The following is a 14,662-nucleotide window of genomic DNA, read 5'->3' on the forward strand; positions in this document are numbered from 1 at the left end:
GACTCCCGGCGTGCTTCGCGCGCGCCCTGCCGCCGCTCCGCAGCGGGCGGCTGCCCCGCGGTCGCCGGGAGATGTAGTTCAGCGCCGCCCCGCTGGCGGTGGAGCGGGCGTTGTTCCCCTCAGCAGCGCCGTGCGCAGCGGCCTGCCCGCCGCCCTGCCCCGTGCCCCTGCAGGGCCCCCCACAGCCGGCCCGGGCAGGAGCTCCTTCCAGACACGGGCCCGGGTTACCGGCCGCTGGCTGTTTGTGCCCGCAGCCTCCCGGTGGGGCCGTGCCGGTCGCTGGCCTCGGCGTTGGTGTCACCCCGACCCCATCCCCACACCCGCTGTTAGCCCAAGGCCATCACCCTGATCCGGGCCTGCCGTAGGAATAACCCAAAAACGGCCGTGATGGGAGTGTTCATACTAAATATTTCTTGTACTGTGGATGAACAGATGTCCCTTATTCACGTTGGTCATGAACAGCTTGTGTAGAGCACAGCTGCTTTTGCAGAGCAACCGTTACTGTCCTGCCATCCTCTTGTGGACACATCTTCATACAAAAGTCATGTCCCCTGTTCCGTGATATTGCTAAAAGAGATTGCCACTGCCCAACTCTAACACACGTTATAAACTTGAAGTCACTTAATGTTTAGTACCAATTAGAAGTAGCTAATGATTTGTTAAATAATAATAATAATAATTAAAAAAAAAAAAAAAAAAAAAAACACGAAGAAAGAAAAAAGAAATAAAAAGCTGACAGTGAAAATAACTAAGTAATTTTGCATGAAGGAGGAAACTATTCGAAAGTACTTTTGCAAGGAAAACATACGTGACATTAATGTTTGTACACCGCACTACAGCTTCTGGAATAAATAGGAGTTGCATTTATTTTACAACAGTGACACTCCACTCTGTCAAGTTACTCAACATGTTCCACACTCAGGCAGTAATATTTGCCTGTTCCTCCAGTATCCATTCTCTGTTAGTATTATAGCAGATTTTGATTGCATTAAATAACAGACTTTACACAGGTTGTTAAATGCCAACAAATATTATGCTCTCTGAAGTTTGTTATTTCTTCCCGTGTCTTCATGAATGCAGATCCCTCAGTCCTTTGTTTACTGTGATTATTATTAATCTTGCTGTCCTGTACAGCCTTATATTTATTCAGAAAGAGTCAGAAACCCCAGATCAAATGTGTAAGGTGCCCTACAGTGACCTCTGAAGTGTAGTCTTTATCTCTAAAGCCCAATTTGTTACAATGCTGTTTTTCATTTCCAAGCTTTTCTGTGCACAATCTTTATATTGTGTGTGCAAATAATGCTTGCAAGCCACTTTGTGCATAGATCACAATTTGATGTGGATGATAGTATGCTGGCTATGAAAGCAACAAGTCTCATTTTAATTACTGCTTTTGAAACTTGATTCTGCCTTCCAAAATCTAAGCACAAGTGAATAGCCCTTAGCTGATTTTTGCTTCACTTATCTTCTCTATTAGAAATTATATGCAATCATCATAATATTTCACAATTATTGCAATTTATGATGTAATTTACACACCTAGAAAGCCCTACAAAAGTGAGTAACTCAAGTCAGTAAGAATGTGAATGGCAGGACTCCTAATATTCGGTATTAGATAGCTGTAAGTGAATACATTTTATGGTGGGAAGTAAAACATAAGGATGCTGCCTTATGGTTATAGTTATTGTAAACATTCTCATCTTTCCCGTCTATAAAATAAAATAAAATAACCTTAAAGTGCTCTGGAAGGCTAAATAACCGAGAAGTACAGAGTTGGACTGAGAAACCTGCTCCCATTTTTTCCCCCTTTTTAAATATAGCAATAAGAAAAAAATCAGAAAAGTCACTTGTCTTTAATACCTGTCAAAACTTAATAATAATTATGTTATCAGTTTGAAGAGTTTGCTCAAAGTGTGGCTTTGGAGCAACCTACTAAATTAACTATCATGTTCTGTTTATCTACTAATGGTTTTATATATTTCCCATATACTGCATGCAAATACTAAAAGCATCTGTGAATAGCAACGTATGTACCAACCATCTAAGACTGATAACAGTACTGTCAAATCCATGCATTTCAAAATCATGAGCCACTCCCCAGTTAAAACACCTAAGAAGTTAGTCTTAAGTTGTTAAAATAACTTTATAGACAGGGGTGAATTGCTTTTGAAGCATTCAGTGGTGACATTTTCAAACTTTTCTATAACCATAATAGGCAGCAAATTTTAAGTGAAAGATGAGGTTTCCCAACAGCGATCCGATTTTAAGCAGTGAGGGCTTTAACTGAAAGGAAACCTATCACCTATCACTCAGGAAGAGATCTGTGACAAAACTGCAAGCTGGTAATACCACAGTACAGCCCGTTTCCTCTAGCTCCAATTCAAGTAAGTATTCATGATTAAACAGGGATTACTGAAGCAAATAAATCCTAAAGGGCTGGGCTGAAAAACACTTCTTACTCTTCAGGGTTTTGCTGTACATAACTACCTTCCCTGTTTTCTTCTGTGAAAATATCTTGTACTTCTGAGCTTGTTATTTCCGTATGTGAAGATGATTCATCTTCTGGCTTCCCTTTGCCCTCACCAGGCTCAACACCTCCTGTGACTTGTATGGCACTAACCTCTCCCTGATCCACCACCAAAGAAACCGGCACATCTATCAGTCCCGTTCTTGGCTTTTCTGTATTCAAAATAGGCACTTGTGCTGTGTCTGGATTTTCAGCAGGATTATGAAAAAAGCTCTCAGTCCCTACCTCCACTGGGACAGCATGAGTATCCCCTGCTCCTCCTCCCTTCCCATCTAATCTTTTGTCTTCAGATGCATTTTCAGTGTGTTCTTCTGGCTGCAATCTGTCACTGTCACAGCTTTCTGCACCCGTGTACCAAACACTTTGCTTCATCTCGACTTCTGATTTTACCGCTTGAGGTGTATCTGAGATTTCCACCAGCCATTCTACTTGTGCTGTACTGCAGCCCGCCTTGGACACCTTCACTAAATTCTTACCACCTGTCCCCAAACTAGATGAAGGTGGTCGGTCCTCCTTGAACTCCGTGCTTTCCGCTGCATCTTTATTCATCATCATCTGTCTTACTTCTGTTTCTGCCGCAGCTATTTTGCTTATCTCATTCCCTTCATGCTCTTGCAACTTTAAAATCTCACCTTCACAAATCTCTTTTATATTCTCAGGTGGAGTATCTGCTGGTAATTCAACTACTGCCATCAGCAAATTCCTTATCTCATTCACATCATCAGGGGATTTACAACTCTTTTCTTCTGACTTGCTTTCTTTCTCAGAATCCTCCTCAAAACCTCCTTTCCCTGTGTTTTCATCCTGACAAGTAACCCTCATGTCAATACTCACTCCTTGGCCTTTATTTTCTTTTTTACTTTCCTCTTCAAGCCCTGTTCCTATGGCATTTTCACTCTGTGATAATTCTTCTATAATCCCTTTTTCTACCTTGATTTTCATTTCGTCATTTCCTAAAATCTCTGCTTCTACTACATTATCATGTGGGGAAGTCAGCTTGATCTCAACAACTTCTTCCTGTACTTTGCTTTCTTTTTCAGTGCCACCATCAAACGCTGCATCCGTTGCTGTTTTGTTCTCAGAAGTTGCCTTCTCCTCTACTGCTTCTTCATGTACCTTAAGTTCTTTTTCAGGGCTGACTCCAAAATCTCTGAATGCATTTTCAGTCTCCAAAGCTACTTTTTCCTCCACAACTTCTTGTTTTGTAGTAAGCTCTGTCTTAGTGTCCCCTACAAAGTCTTTTTTCACCATGTCTTCCTTCTCCAAAGCAGTATTTTCCTCTAGAACTTTTTGTTTCGTAATGGTAGCTGCAAGGGACTCCTGTTTCTCACTGATATCTGTAATGATCACTTCTTCATTTTTGCTTGCCTGATTACCAGCCATATTAACAGAAATGACTGCCTCTTTGTCTGATGGTTTGCTGTCATCGTGATCCTTCTCCCAGGAAATCTTTTCGGTCACAATGAGTGTCTCCTCACTTTGAGTGTCAGTATCTGACATCTCTACTCTGGCAGTGGAAGGCTTCTTAGCGGGAGTGGTTTGTGCTGATCCTGAAGGGGTCTTCAGGTCAGTTAAACTGGACACACTTTCACAGGGCAAGTTCAAATTATCTTCAAAGAGGTTGTGCTTCTTCAGAATGGCAGCTTCTTTTATCACTAAATAAAACAGAAAACAGTTTGGAAAGACTGACAGAAGTACACCAAAGAAGGTACACTATTTCCCTGAGTTTCTAATGTCATATATATTGATATTACAAACAATAGTAATTTTCATTTTCAACTTGTTTTCAGTTTATCTTTATTGTGGAGGGGGGAGAATTTTCTCTCTTTTCATTAATGGGACTTCAGTATTGACCTAAACTTGTAATTGCAGTAATACAAAAGTACCAGAGGGCCTGCAGTGCACAAAGGTAATGTTTAAATGCAGAAGTGATTACACTGGATACATGAACAAAAGTGTGCTTATTACATTAATTATTATACTGATATTTTGGAACAGTTGTGCCACAAAAGGCCACTGGGTAACACAGAAGCTTGTCTTTATCTAGCATATAGATAGGCAGACAGATCCAGAGAGATACAAATATTTTATGTATCTTTATATACCATCTGGCATGGTTTCATTTTCTGGCACACAAGCAGAGACATCTGCCCGGTGTACTGCACTTGCATCAAGAATATATGGGAAACTGCACCTGGCAGTACATTTCATTTGGGGAAATTCATTTTCACTGCCATTAGATGTCACCAGGCCTTTACAAATAAGAGCATAATTTCACTCCTGGGCCCAGGAAATCAAGATAAAATGAAGGTTACATTTTGTCAGAAATATGCTGATGCCATGCTGTAATTTTGACTTTCCCAAGCTTAGTAATGTCACTACATGAATTTAAATTTTAGGGCTCACCACACATCTTCAGTGAGCTGAATCCAAACAGTAGCACTGTAATCCCTGGTCTTTGGCAAAGCTGGGACCTGGCTCAGAACTGCCAGGACCAATAGCTCACCACCGGCCAATGGCCAAAATGCTATTACTGTCACTTCTAGTGTATCCTCACCTTTCAGGGTTTCTTCAAGCAGTGTCTGATATAAAATCTCTTCATACACATTCTCTACTTGGATCACGCTAGTGTAATCAGCAAAAATGAACTGCTCGTATTTCTGCAGCTCCTGTGCAGACACAGAAGAAAGGAACAGATGCATAAAAACACAGCAATTTCAGAGATTTTTGAATGTCCTACTTCAGTAGAGCACCTGCATCTACCAGGTCTTGCAATGCTTCTTTTGAACTATGAGTAAACGAAGTATATATTTTCACAATTCATTATGCACTTACCAAACACTGTTCTTACACTACAATTACATTTAGAAGCACTATAGATCATTGTCATCTGCACTGTAATAAACAATTCTGAAATAAAGAGTTGGTGAGGAAATGCCTCACTCACTGTTTGTCCAAGGAGGCAAATCCACAGTGAGCATGGGAGATCCAGGGTTTGGTTTTGTTTTTTTTAATAGGTGTGTAACATATTCAGCTTACCGAATTATATGTAGTAGGCTATATCTATGCAATAAGTGAGTCACGATCACTAGGAAGTAGCTTGGTGGTCCATAAAAAGAAAACGAAGTGACTGCTGCCCATTTCTAAAAGGGATACCTACAGACTAACATCTGGTGGATTTAAGTCTTTAAAGTCAAGTGTTTAAAGCCAGGTTGGGTGGGGCTTTAAGAAACCTGGTCCAGTGAAAGGTGTCCTTGCCCATGGTTGGGGGGGGTGGTGGCCTTAGATGATCTTTAAGGCTCTATTAGAAGGTCAAGACTTGACTGGGCCTGTCAGCTGTGTTACACACATCTGCTTCCAGAGCCAGCTGCTCACTTCTGCATAGGTACAAATTCAAAAGTTTTCTGGGATGTTTGCACCACCACTGCTTCCTCTGGCCCTGTATGGCAGAGACACTAGATAGGACTCCACACTCTATATTTAAGGGGATGAAGTAGTTTTGTTTCCTTGCTCACCCCTGTGCATGAACACCATGTCTTGAAGGCACTGCTGACACTCAGCAAAGAGTTACTGCAACTGTTACTCTGGGGAGATATGGTAGTATGTAGAATGACATAGAGAGGAGAGTGATTTTAAATACATTTTTCAAAGTCCTGAGTTTGAATGATCTGTACTCAAAGATTTACAAGCATAACTTGAATAAACACTTGGTTTTACACTTGCTTTTTAAACCAAAACAAGCTAGAGAGGCTCAGCAAGAGCCTCAGGGAACTGATGAACATCAGGGAAACAAAAGGGCAGGGATGGGTTAGGGTAGTCATCTTCCATCAGCTACAATGAAAATGCAAGTGAATGTGCGTGGTCTGCAAGAAAAGTAAGGACTAATCAATTTGAGCCAAGGTGAACAGCATTCCAGCTGGCCCCTCATGTGCCACACTGATAACATCTGCAGCTGGTGTTTGCAGAGTACTACCCTACCAGAATGATTAAGGACAACAGAGACAGTCCCTGTATGTTTGTTTCCTGACTGCTGACACAATTACTTCAATTTAAAATCACTGAATACCAGCCCATGGCCTGTCTGCTTGGTGCTCCTGCTGCCCTAGCAAGTTCTTGGTTTTGAAGGAGGTTGTGAGCAGAGTCTGTGTACAGTCACAGTGGTGCCTCTGGGTGCTGCCCTCTCCAAATGATCAAATTTCAGCTTGTAGCAGGGATGCCAAACACAGGGACAAACTCAGAACCTAAACTGGCAACTGTCAGATAGAGAGAGGAGTTCAGTTTGAAGGGACTTCAGATCACTAGGGAAGAAGCAAAATGGGGATGGGCAATGGTCTGCAGCTATCTCTGAGGAAGCAAGCTGTATATGCAACTTCCATGTGTCCCAAAATCTTCACTTCATTCCACATCTTGTACCATGCTACTACATCAATCCACAAACTGGCAAATATAAACATATTTTGTCCAAATAGGCATGAGAGAAAACAGCTTTACACAGTTTAAGATTTATAGTCAAGGTGTTAATCCTTTCTTGCCTTTTACTACTGTTGTTTTGTGTTTCTTGTTTTACTCACAGAGCAGTAATGTAACCTACTGGTTTGCATGTTGAAGCCAGTGTCTTCTGCATTGTGGGCAAAGTAATCTGTACTAGTGCTTCTTGAAATATCTTCTTCCGGATAGTGCTGCTGTCATAATCATATTGCTGTTAAAGACAGACAAGAAGAGAAGCAAGTCCACACATGTTTGGTGTTATTAATCATTCACAGGAGGAACTGGCTCTTGTTAACCTGTAACTGGTGACAGGGAAATACCAAGGGATACTGTATCATTGGTACATTCAGGGGTTTCAATTCCAATGCAGGTTATTCCAGCTTTTGGATAAATACTCTGAGATCAGAGAGATTTCTGGTATCTTTTTCTCTGTCTCTCTCTCTCTCTCTCTTTTTTTTTTTTTTTTTTTTTTTTTGTCACAGCCTCATACTTGCTCTCTCCAGGTATTTTAGCACTGATGGGAAATGAATTCTAGGGGCAGGCTGATTGTAAACTGATATAAAATTATTTACTCAGATCCACAGCATCATTTCCAGTTGATTTAATAGTAATTAAAATGACTGCACATGTAAATACTCATAATTGTTTGCCCAGAACTTGGTTTTACCCCCAAAATGAGCAGCTTTGCTAAGTGCCACCAAATCAGCATTTCCCACCAGATAGTAAGAGGTATCTTCTTTCAAATACTCAGGTAAATTCACGTAAGAGATGCTCTCTTTAGGTTTCTTAAAAGGCAGAACACAAGATCTTACTGCACAAAAGCTGTAGCATTTACCTTCAGTACTCTCAGTTTGACTTTTTCAATGGTTGTTGCAACTTTCGCTGAGTCTGCTTGGTGACTTGGAGAGAACAACTGCTCAAAAGTATAAACTGCATTTTCCATCAGCTAAGAATAATAATAAGAAATATATTTTAAAGACAACGAGCACAAAATGTCTACATACATAAAGAAACCTGATAAATGTAACCATTAACTTAAATTGTATTTCTGAGAGGTGAAACGGAGAAAGAATAATCAACAAATCAAAATCAATACATATTTTCAAGTGCTTCAAACGATCGTGGAAGGGGAAGAAAAGCCTTGCCCAGTTTAGATTGCAACACTCAGCTTTGTAATTGGAAAACAAAAAGAATAATCTCTTACATTAATGCAAGAGCACAGGAAAATGAAACTACCTCAACTTCTACCTTGAGCATAAAGCAGGGTCAATACCAGAAAGTCTGATAAAAAGTTGTATTCGCAAACTTATTCAGAATAGGTTCAGTTATATTGTCCCAAAATTGTGTTTCTCTTGTTACTCTCTATTTTAGTACTCTAAAGGCTAACATGCATAGAAATGTTGCAGTAAATAAAGAAATTAAGCCTTAGTATCTTTAATCTAATATAATAGCTTTCCTGTACAGATTAGTACTGGATAGTACAAATTGTACTGGATAGTACAAATTGTACTATCCAAGCAGATGGTGACAAAGACAAGAAGTAGAATCAAGTGGCTATATATACAGGCCACAGACAAAATTCATCCCTAATAAGACTATCATTGGCTGCTATCAGATCCTATTGGTCTTACTATGTAATACTGTAGATGAGACTTTTTTAAAAAGTCATTAATGAGTAGCTTTTCTTATAACACAAATAGTTATCAGCAAAAATCTCAGATAGAGCAATATTTTCTCAAGAATTATGTTAGGCTGCTACTTGCCATCTTTCATCTTTTCAAGTTATCCAAAGATTCATTAAAAACATTAAAACCCTTACTACAGGAAGATATTTCAGAAAAAAAATGTTCTGGAAGTGGTAATTACTTCTACTTAGAGAGGCTTTGCCTCTTTTAAGTAGTGTTTCCATTCAATTTTTAATTTACTCTTATTGGACGGGGATGGGGACATCCATAGGGAAGCCATCGTTACTGCTGGGTCTTCCTTCACATCTCATGGGAATGTACCAGTTGATTTTCATCATATAGTAAAGAGGACTTTGTAGTAAAGAGGTAGTTTGTAAATGAGTATGTAGATACTTATGGATAAGAGTTTATCACCCTTTCAATTCCTCCTAGACTAGTAACATTTTCATGTTGAAGGGGTCATCTTTACAACTGACTTTGCAGAAAACTTGAAATTAGACTATATAGACTATATTTTAGATAAAAATGGAGAAGATGGAGGTCTACTCAATCTGTGCATGTATCAGGAGGCCATACGTTAAAGGCACTGCAAGACCTCCCATACTATACAAAGACAGGAACAATGTATAGTTAAGTTTGAGACTAATTCCAAGATGAATGACTCACTTTTTATTTGTGTTATTATTTGGAGCAAATCATAAACTGGCATCGCTTTGCTGAAGATACTGGAGCTGGTTTATTTACACTAGTTGAGTGTTTCTCTCCTAAATTCCCTAAACTTGACCACTAGAGGATGCCAAGCTCCCAAGCCTGTAACTGTGCACTGAAAGAAGGAATACTCCACCCAAGTTAGACTTAAGCTGAATGATTCTTTTATATTAAAAATACATGAGCACAGACATGTTTGACCTTACTTGTTGATAAAATAAATGTCCATGTGAAAATGTCACAAAGTGAAGCTACTTATTATTTTTATGAGAAAAATAATAGCCTCTTTTAAAGAGCAACAATAACAGCATTTTCAGAATAACTTTTGCTCTCGTTTAACTTATTTATTTCTTGTTTAACTTATTTATTGTGAATTTTGTTTCCTTACATTAAAAATAAAAACTTGGTTTGTACAGGATGTATTTTCTGTCTAATTCTTTGTCTTGATTCATGGTCTTCACTTACTGAAAGACATTTTATTTGAGCAGCATTTTGGAATGGTTTCCTTGAAAGACTGAGACATGAAATCAGGATTTTATTTCTGATTAAATCGTTGGCTGCTGATCATTGCTGTAATTAGAAAAACTGCTTTTAGGAAAACCCTATCCAAACACTGTGCTAGAAACTTACTTTCCATGTTCATAACTCCCACTTCACGGGAGGGAACCAGTTCCATTTCACAAGATGACCTCCATTTCACAAAATGACCAACTAGATTACCTAATTTCTCAACTATGGATTATAATCACAGGATTCAACATATTGTTATAAGGCCAAATCTGCCCTGCATTCTGGCAATGGAAAGTCTATTGGCCAGGTCTTAATAGATTTCTGGTCAGGGATCCAGAAGAAATAAAAGCAAAGCAAAATTACAGCTTATACCAGTACACACTGGAGGGGAAAAAAAGGCAACATTCCTTTTTCATCTCAAATGATGAAATGATTTCACTTCAACTATTCCCATGAGAAGTGAAATTGGTTATAATAGCTTCATCCTGAGACATCATTTGTGTCAAAGAAATTGGCAATTTTTAACATTAATTGCCTTATTTTATATTCATGAAAAAATAAACTATCAAGAAGGAGAAGGAGACACTCTATTTTGTTAAAATTATTCAGGACTCTTCCTGAAAAATAAACACTTGAGAATGAAAATCAGGTGGATTTTAGCTACCCTGTTGGCATAAGCGCAACCTTCCCGGGTGCTAAGACACCAAGAATTCAGAATGTCAAGGTTCATGGGAAGTGTTGATTCATCCAAAATTCTTGTAATTTACTGAAAGTCTCTCACGCATCCAATGTCACAAATATAAATGTGAAAATGAGCTTCTAGCTGCAATTCTCTTATTTCATTTTTTTTAATCTGCATTTTGCTTGGTATATATCTGGGGCCTCTTGCACAGCTCTTTATCAAGATTACTTTGAAGCAGCTTAGAAGAACAAACCTAACCTGTTCTCTCAAGAGGAAAAACTGGATTTTACAGTACCTCTTGCATGAAGTTCTGTGTCCTCTGAACCACAAAGTCAATGTGGTAGACCTTGAAGCGACTCTTGAGGTCTTGAAGGAGCTCCTGGAGGAGGTTCACTTTGAGATAGCAAGGCTCCATCTTCACAGAATTGAATGGCAGGTTCATCAGCTGATCCACGTTCTGCATTCCAGTGGAGGAAAAACAGGCTTTGAGAAAAAGCAGCTGGAAACCAATTTTAAGTAGAGAATATAAGAGTGGCCCTAAAACAAATTCTGTTATCTACAGTCTGGTTGCACAACTGCCACAAGACTTTCTAGACCACGAACAAAGCAGTAATATACTACCACTCTGGGAAGCAAGTACTGCTGTCACTCAAGTTCTAGGTAGAAAAGTGTTAATATAAAAGGCTCTAGTTATATTTTTGTCTTACCTCCTTTAGCTTTGTGGTATCTTTTGTCTTCTGGAAGTTCTGGATGATTTCATTAACTTCTTTATCGAAAAGTGAACGAACTTCAGTGAATCCAGAACTCACGGGACCCATAAGCTCCTCCAATATGGATGTGAGAAATGGCTGGATATTTTCTGTGCAGCATTTCTGAGCAGGCTCAGAAACAGTGGCTGAAGCATAAGACAATACAGTGGATGCATTTTAGGCCACTAAGATATACAGTGAAAAATGTAATCTGAACTGATATACTTTGCAATGGATTAAATGTCCCCGTATTTTTTTCTTGAGTCACACCTTCTCAGAGATGACATGGGTGATGAAAGGAGAGTTTAGTTTTTCAAGTGGCAATGAAACATCTTTTCCTATGCCCCACCTAAGCAAACTAGAAGCACGGGAGCACTGTGAGAGGAGAGGAAAGGGAAGCTGTAAGTATTGGTAAATACTGGGGAGTTTGCACAAAGCTTGGACATGGTTTTATCTGACCTTGGTACTCCACAGTTCACTGAAAGCATCCTAGGCTTTTATCTGAGAATATCAATGTAACATTCTGAGATTTATCAAAACAGCTCCTAAGTGATCAGCTATTTATTTATTTGTTAACTTAAGCAACATCAATTGATGTTTGCCTACTTTTAACACTAATTTTTACATTGATGGCAAATATATATTTTTTCATATTAGTTTGACATCATTTAAAAAGCTCTTTGTTTTAATCATGCTTTGGTATCCTATGAACTTGTCACTTAACCAGAACCTATTTGTGTGGAGCATTTCTTGACATAAGGTCAAAACCACCACACTTTAAATTATGCTCATGTAATCTCTACCTTCATTTCACAAAGCTGTCCAAGCAAAAATTAAAGCAGAATACGCAACTCTAATCAGGATACTCATAACCTGCCAGCTCTAGCTCCAACTTGAGAAGACTTTGTATTTTCACAGATGCAGCTGCCCCAGGTGTCAGTTCCCATCAAGGGTAGCAGGGGCTCAAAGCATTTGTTTTCTGAAAATGAGCATCTCTGGATGGAGTTTCAAAACACATAAGGATTTCAAAACAAAGACATCTGGTAATTTGAGCAGCACAATGGGAAACATTAAGGATTGCTCCAAAACACATTTGTTTTCCTACTAACCTTTGATTTTTCCAGCTAAAAAGTTCTTGGAGTTCAGAATCTGATCCATGTCTGAGCGAATGGTTCCTTCGAGAGATTTTGCAAACTCTCTGCACTCTTCTTTCAAGGTACTCAGTCCTTCTGAAACCTGCTGCTGGACTAAGCCATATGTTTCTTCTACAAACTAAATTCAAATTAAATTAATAAGCAAAGACTAGGATCAGCACATTCAGACAATTAGTATGAGAAGCAACTACTCTGGAAATATTCATACTTACACCAAACCAGGCCCGCTTCCTGTCATTCCTCTTTCCTTTCATTTTAGGCAGGATCATCGTCTGAAGGTTAGGAAGGAGTTCCTCCATCACAAGGTTGCTCAAGATCTATATGGTTATGAGATTAAAATGACCTGTTCATACATTGTTTGCCATCTAAAAACTGAGCACTTGCATCACAGAATGACATGTAAATATAGGCAACCCCAAACACACAACAGCTTAGCTGTCCCAGGTTGCCAGGAGGACTGTTTTTAAAATATCAGGTATGAATTCCATCTGAAGAATCTTTCTCTGACAGGTTTTGAAAGACCATCAACTAACAACATGAACCAAGATGACAAACAAAGATGTCTATCAAAATTTACTGTATGCTGTTAGAAAGATTGCCATGTGAAAAACAATGGAGCTAAAATGATTTACGTCAGCTGTATCAAAAACATTTGAAAAACTGTTATAATGACTGTGGCTTCTCAAGGCTGACCTTGTTCTGAGACACCGATGCCCTTCCCAGAAGCATCATTGAGGAGAAGTTGTTCTGAAGATTCATCACCCAAAGGACACTTCTAATAGGAAAATACCTTGCAGCAACAGTGGTGTAGTGGTATCATGCAAAATTCCCATTCTTGTTACCTGCATTCAATTCCCAGCTGGTGCAAGTAAGTTCTGCAGCCGTTCCCTGAACTTCTAAGCAAGTGCTGGGGCAAAACAGTGACTTTTTCCTGTTTTTAAGAAGGGTAGAAAGGAAGACTTACAGAACTACAGATTGGTGAGACTCCCCTCTGTGCTTGGAAAGATCATGGAACAGATTCTCCTGGAAGCAATGTCAGGGCACATGAAGGAGGTGGTCCAAGGCAGTCAGCATGGCTTCACCAAGAGCAAATTATGCCTGACCAGTCTGGTGGCCTTCTCTGATAGAGTGACCGCATCAGTTGACAAGGGAAAAATGACGAATGTAATCTACCTGGACTTCTGCAAGGCCTTTGACATCAAATGCGGATCACAAGCCAGCAGTGCGTGCCTGCAGCCCAGAAGGGCAACTGCATCCTGGGCTGCACCAACAGAGGTGTGACCAGCAGGCCGAGGGAGGTGACTGTGCCCCTCTGCTCTGCCCTTGTGCCCTTGTGCAGAACTGGAGTTCTGCATCCAGGTCTGGGGCCCCCAGCACCAGAAGGATGTGGGGCTGTTAGAGTGGGTACAGAGGAGGCCACAAGGATGCTCAGAAGCTGGAGCACCTCTCTTAGGAAGAAAGGCTGAGAGAGCTGGAGATGTTTGGCCTGGAGAAGATTCTGGGGAGACCTCACTGCATCTTTTCAATACTTAAAGAAGGCTCATAAAAAAGATGGAGAGCAACTTTTTGCTTGGGCAGATGACAATAGGACAAGGGATAATGGCTTTAAACTAAAAGAGGGCAGATTTAAATTAGAGGTTAGGAGGAAATTCTTCACTCAGAGGGAGGTGAGGCACTGGAACAGGTTGACCAGAGAGGCTGTAGATGCCCCATCCCTGGAGGTGTTCTAGACCAGGTTGGATGAGGCCCTGGGCAACCTGATGCAGTGGGTGGCATGGGAGGGTTGGAACAAATTGATCTTTAGGGTCCCTTCCAACACATTTCCAACCCTTCCAATCCATTCTATGATTCTATGACTCTTGACCCAAAAAAAAGCAAGATAGAATGATACTGATGTGGATCTTTAGGAGTATTTCTTGTGAACACCAATTTCACAATTCACACAAGGATGGGAGGTCCCAGTAAAACCTGGTATCCCCTGGAAAGGGAATACAGAAATTGGGGTAATCTGTAGATCAAATAATTCTACTCTGATTTTTTTTTTTCAAGAAGTGTAGCATAATACAAGAGATTCATTAGCTCCAAGGCTATCCATAGGAAAAAGGGATAAAATGAATAGCTGATGGAGTTCGTGAAAAACTTTTCAAATAATTACTTCT

At 39.8% G+C, this 14,662-nt stretch overlaps 1 protein-coding gene across 1 annotated transcript in view; it reads right to left on the reverse strand.

Annotated features, from left to right (window-relative positions):
• Positions 1-840: 840 nt before the first annotated feature.
• The window catches only part of NIBAN1 (niban apoptosis regulator 1), a 65,303-nt gene continuing 51,481 nt past the window's right edge, over positions 841-14,662 (reverse strand). Inside the window, exons 7-14 of the mRNA XM_032191963.1 lie at positions 12,716-12,820; positions 12,459-12,621; positions 11,308-11,495; positions 10,896-11,057; positions 7,851-7,961; positions 7,119-7,226; positions 5,085-5,196; positions 841-4,182 (exon numbers count right to left, since the gene is read on the reverse strand). Coding sequence (XP_032047854.1) covers positions 2,456-4,182; positions 5,085-5,196; positions 7,119-7,226; positions 7,851-7,961; positions 10,896-11,057; positions 11,308-11,495; positions 12,459-12,621; positions 12,716-12,820 — 2,676 coding nt within the window. The 3' untranslated portion in view covers positions 841-2,455. The remainder of the gene's footprint in view (positions 4,183-5,084; positions 5,197-7,118; positions 7,227-7,850; positions 7,962-10,895; positions 11,058-11,307; positions 11,496-12,458; positions 12,622-12,715; positions 12,821-14,662) is intronic.

Source organism: Aythya fuligula, chromosome 8, assembly GCF_009819795.1.
Source record: "Aythya fuligula isolate bAytFul2 chromosome 8, bAytFul2.pri, whole genome shotgun sequence".
NCBI classification, from domain to species: Eukaryota; Metazoa; Chordata; class Aves; order Anseriformes; family Anatidae; genus Aythya; species Aythya fuligula.